The sequence below is a fragment of the Lindgomyces ingoldianus genome, assembly GCF_010093535.1.
Source record: "Lindgomyces ingoldianus strain ATCC 200398 unplaced genomic scaffold BDR25scaffold_27, whole genome shotgun sequence".
Taxonomy (NCBI): domain Eukaryota; kingdom Fungi; phylum Ascomycota; class Dothideomycetes; order Pleosporales; family Lindgomycetaceae; genus Lindgomyces; species Lindgomyces ingoldianus.
In genome coordinates, this window is record NW_022985188.1 from 128,728 (window position 1) to 134,026 (window position 5,299).

At 43.5% G+C, this 5,299-nt stretch overlaps 2 protein-coding genes across 2 annotated transcripts; both read left to right on the plus strand.

Moving 5' to 3' along the window:
* Positions 1-803: 803 nt before the first annotated feature.
* Positions 804-1,343, plus strand: BDR25DRAFT_358039 (uncharacterized protein; the record flags this gene model as incomplete). Its single annotated transcript, XM_033695880.1, has 5 exons — positions 804-858; positions 922-977; positions 1,031-1,105; positions 1,153-1,259; positions 1,301-1,343. The coding sequence occupies 5 exons, from the start codon at positions 804-806 to the stop codon at positions 1,341-1,343; spliced, it is 336 nt and encodes a 111-aa protein (XP_033544612.1).
* A 1,200-nt stretch (positions 1,344-2,543) lies between these two features.
* BDR25DRAFT_305261 (uncharacterized protein) lies at positions 2,544-4,004 on the plus strand. The gene has a single exon (XM_033690377.1). It carries the CDS (start codon positions 2,647-2,649, stop codon positions 3,736-3,738), a length of 1,092 nt encoding a protein of 363 aa, XP_033544613.1. The 5' UTR covers positions 2,544-2,646; the 3' UTR covers positions 3,739-4,004.
* The last annotated feature ends 1,295 nt before the right edge of the window (positions 4,005-5,299 follow it).

A 5,299-nucleotide genomic window follows, 5' to 3' on the forward strand; every position in this document is an offset into this window, starting at 1 on the left:
CTATAGCTAATGTAGCTAATTATTTACGCGCTAAGCATAATCTAGGCTATATTTACATAAACTAGTTTAGTATGTTTATAAAGTGTTATCTAAAGCTTAAAGTAAAATTTTAGGTATAAGTATAGTTAGTAAATATCTAGCTTATTATAAAGCCTATTTTATTAAAGTTCTATGTGTTATTATTCTAGATGCTATACCTAGCTTTAAATTACTTTAGAATTTTCATAAAAAGCTTTTTTATAGTTATAGTTATACTTAAACTTTATTTTAAGCTTTAAATAACACCTAATACACATACTAGGCTAGTTTATACTAATATTGCCTAGATTATACTTAGCGTGTAAAAAATTAGCTATATTAGCTATAGCTACTAGCTAAGAGAAAATTTTTTATATACTTAACTTTAGTATATACTTAATAATTACATACTTTTTATTATTGTCTAGCTTTTATAAGTTAGCTATAAAATTAACTTTTAAAAGTTATCTAGTATATTATTTAGTTATTTATTATTTTTAAAAGACTTTATACATATTAAAAGAATGTAAATTTTTGCTAATACTTTATAGAACATATTTTTATAACAAATCTATTATTTGTATTTTTTTAGGAAATTGCTGTAATTATGAGTGTTTCCTAATGTTTTTAGCTAGGTTTTTGTTTATATTGAGAACCTAACTATTCAATAGCTGCTATGGTGACATCGATTACAGATTAACAGGACAGACTCATAGCAGACCACACCGAGCGAATCTAATAGGAAGCCGCATTAAATGAGAACAGTAAGGGGGGGCTGTACAGTGATGTATAATAGGGTGCGAGCAAAGGCGGCAGGTTGGTGGAAGGCGAGTGAATGCGGTTGCGAGGCTCTCTGCGTGTAAACAAGACGATTCTCTAGCTAGGCAGTCATGGCGGAGGAAGCATCGACAATATATCTACGGTATAGATATGGTAGACTTTTGGCTCGTTCAGTCGTTGTGGCTTTTAGAATCCAGGAAGCAATGAAAGCATGGGGCGGCGCGGAAGCTAGGCAATAAGATCTGACTGGGTTTCAGGGTTTGGGGTTGGCACTTTGGGTGCGAGTGACTCCAAAAACAGGCTAGAAGTCCCTAAACATAGAAGTACTATTGTAATCTCAGGTCAGTCAGTCAGGGCACCCTCAGCGGGGATCATTCTCTCGCCCGCAGCCGCCGGCGCGACATCTTTCGCACAACGATCGTCAGGTTCAACACCCCTTTTATGATCATCTCGGATATCTTGTACGCTGCTAGAGCGCTGTAGGGCCTTCCTCATGCCTCAGGGCGACACTGTTTTCAATGTTGAATCGCTTATCAACAGAGTAGCGTTCACGAGCTCTAGATGCCTTGAATCAACAGGAATCTATTGTTCGGCAAACGGGCTGCCGTCTAAATTTTTGTCGGATTGCGCGTTTCCATCAACCGGAATTCTGACCAAAGAACGAGCTTGATCCCTAGGAGGGTCAACACAACGAATCAGTTCTTTAGTCGCTCACATCAACATCAATAGACCTCCCACTTCATGCCCATTTAATTCGCCCCAGGCTAACATCGCAAATCGGCTCATTCAGCTTTTGGAAACATGTTTGAGGGCTTTCAAGATTTCATAGAAGGAATATACGGATGGGAATAGTAAACCAGACGAATTGTTTTGGTTGCCATACTTCAACACCGAGAGTAAAGGAGAGATATGAGACGTCGCTGGCTGTTCATGAAAGAATTCATGTTATGTGAGCTGCGGAAGAGGATCCACTAATGTAACCAACGGCGTTAATCGCAGGCCTATGGTAGTTCGGAACGAAGTTGAAAAGGAAACTGACGAGTCCTCGACCCCCGAATGCGGCTCTCATTGGTTAGTCTCAATCTATTCCCTCACGTCAAGTCATCGTATGCGTACTTCTTCCTCTTGCATGCACGAGTACGTCGATAGTTTCTTCTAACAAATCGAAAAGTGACTCGATGATAGTAATCATTAGGCTTGCATACCGCTACGAACGTACAGCGCTTTGAAAGCACCCGATCCAATCACCCGACAGCATATTTTTAGCATTAAAGCAATCTTATTGAATCTTCGGTGGCGTAACCCAGAAAATGCAACGGGCTGACCTCGAACGGGAAGCTCTCCTCATATTCAAGTTTGCATGATCCTGGCCGCGTAAGCTGTGGAGACCTTGCACAAAACGAAACACAGCCACTAAGCAGGGCAGTAGTCAATTTCACACGACTGGAAAATTCCGTTCTAGGTTGTGAAACAACTGTCGAGTAAAAGGGTACGTAGCTAATTGCCCTTGAAACACTCGCAGAGCCTCCGAGGAGGCTTTATGCGTTGTCTTTGGAGAGTAGCAATTTTCTGGCCAAATGCAGCCGCGCGTTCCTGGAATTTTGGGTCGTGATGGGGAGAGAGTCGACTTCACCGCGTTGCATTCAGAGGTGTCGTCCATGAATTTCGGTAAGCGCTCCCAGGCTAGCTTTGTATAAAGCGCTTGAGGATAGACGCACAAAGGTTCTTCACATCGCACCAACATCTTCATATTCAATCTTCGCTTGTTCTCTTCACAGCTTCATTTCGCTTTCTGCTTCTACCATTTCACTGTACTTCCAATCCATTCCTTGAAATATTTTTTTCAAAATGGTTCACCTCCCTTACTTTACCTACGCCCTGGTGGCATCCTCACTTCTTGGTGTCATTTCTGCCCAGAATAGGCCTAGGGGAAATGGTGCACCCCCTGCCAACGTCCCGTTGAGCGCTCCTCCTCCAAAGAACACTCCAGTGCCATCACCACAGCCCAGCCCTCCTCAGGGTGCAATTAAACGAGCCATAGCGGCAAAACAAAGCGGAGTTATATCTGCGCTCCAGAGCATCATCCCACCGACCGGGCCTCCACCTTCTGGCCTTCCTTCCGGTCCAGCCCCCAGTGGCCCTCCGCCGTCTGGTTTTCCATCCGGGCGTACCCCTAACGGCCCTCCACCATCAGGCTTTCGTTCTGGCCCAGCTCCCAGCGGCCCTCCGCCTTCTGGAGCGCCTTCGGGTCCTGCGCCCAGCGGTCCTCGACCAACTGGTGCTATGAGACGGCAAGTATCTTCAGCATCATCTCTCCCACCCCCGAGCGGTCCTGCTCCAAGTGGCCCAAGGCCAACGGGCCTTCCTCCGTCCGGCTTCCCCTCAATTCCTGCGCCTAGTGGGCCTCCTCCATCGGGAACGCCTGCTGGCCCAATTCCCACCGGACATCCGCCTTCCGGCCCCCCCTCTAGGCCCGCTCCTAGCGGTCCTCGTCCGACCGGCCTTGAGAGACGCCAAGAACCCTCCGCTTCATCGCTTCCACCCCCAAGTGGTCCTGCTCCCAGCGGCCCAAAGCCCACCGGGCCTCCCCCAAGCGGGATGCGGCTCCCGTCTGGTGCTCATCCAAGCGGCCCTCATCCAAGCGGATCTCCTCCAAGCGGAGCTCCCAGCGGACCCTCTCCATCTGGTCCCAGGCCAACTGGACCGATTCCCAGTGGTGCTGCAGGAGCTAAAGCCGTCTCTGATGCTCCAGCACCAAGTGTCCTAGAACCCACTGGAAAACCGCCTGCCCATCCATCTGGTACGCCTCCGTCTGGTGTGCTACCTTCTGGCCCTGCCCCCACTGGGCCCAAGCCGACCGGGCCTGCGCCAACAGGATCTATTCCGACTGTGAAAGGTTCCCGTACCCCGAGTGGGTTCGTGACAAAGAAAGTTCCCTGAGCGTAAGAAAGAACTTCTTAGGGGTTTAGTGTCACTGATAAATATATGTTACCCCTTCACCTTCACCTTCAGGAAACAAGCTCGGGAGAGTCACTTTATGTATTCTGGGCGATTGTTAAGCGCAGACCCGCGTTGGTTTTATGATCTGCGTAAACATCCACTCGTTTATCTTACTTAAAAAAGCTGCGGTCAGTGAGGCAGTTTAGGCGCTTTATATTCTTGTAGCCACTCGTTTGCACGATTTTAAGAACTGTATATATATCTTAGCTGGAGAAAAAATGAATATTACATTTGGCGAAGAAGCAAATGTCTCAATGATTCACGGCGATATGCGATTCATGCCAGGGATTTCAATCGTCGTCATTTATCTCCATTCATAAACCATCCCCAACGTTTCTTCACAGCGTCCACACACATTCGTATCCTATGCCTGTAGCTCACCCATACTACGGAGAAAAGGTCTTCTTGTCAATAATTTTCTGCAGGGCCCATGTATCTTCAATCCGTGACGACATCGTCCTTTTCAGTTGTGGCCTACACCGCCATTTAGAGACCTTTTTATATCTGGAACAAGGAAAAACGTACTCTCCCTAGTAATCAAGACTATCTGTTCAGAAACTCAAAGAAGTCAGTGATTGTATACGTCGCATATTCGCCATACCATCAAATCTCCATACTCGTCGTCTAGCTTTAGCTTTCTAGGGAGAGTGTCTCTACCTGTATTAATAAAGATCAATGAGTTCTAGTCCGTCCTAGAAGTTTCATATTGTGAAAGTTACTCAGTCAATGCCAAAGAAAATACAGAATCTATTGCACTTAAAAGGCTAAGCTAGGGGAAAACAATCTTAAATTAAAATAATAAGAGAGTTGTAGATAGTATAAGTGTCTTTAGAAACTACTTACTACTACTTAGTCTGTAAAAGACTAAACTTTAATTACAGCCTTCTAATAATAGCTAAGATTAAGACTATATACTTCTATTTTACACGCAGTTTTAGCATTGCACTTGTTGCAGTTGCTGCTATTACTGCATGCAACATTTGCCTAAGGACTAATTAGACTTATCCCACTTAGGTCCTTGTTCTAGACAGACCTAGGTAATTAAGTTATGTAACATCTGTGGTGCAAGCAACAGAGCCTTCTACAATTAGTTATTATACTGTTGCATAATTTTACAGCACTTGACTGTAGTCTAATTGTAGACTGTAACAGTAATACAGCTTTTAAAAAGCTAAAGTTTATGCTACTAAGCTTACTTACACTTTACTATTTTAACCTTATGTTGTAAACTAAAATTAAAACTAATGCGTTAGATAAAGTAGTAGCAGGAGTTCTATCTTAGAAATATGCTAATAAAAATAGTGCTTGGTTTTATTTTATAGTAGAGTCCTATCTAGTTTAAAGCTAAATTAGAAAATACATAATAAAAATCTATTTAACTATAATTATTACTACATTTAAATAATAAAAAGCTAAGCTTACATCTATAGTAATAAGCACTTTAGTATATACTAATTATTAGTTATTAGAGTACTTTATAATAATAAAAGTTCTTAATGCT

Bases quoted from the DNA above. Each gene is read 5' to 3' on its own strand.
- BDR25DRAFT_305261 (XM_033690377.1), top strand. From the start codon at position 2,647: ATGGTTCACCTCCCTTACTTTACCTACGCCCTGGTGGCATCCTCACTT.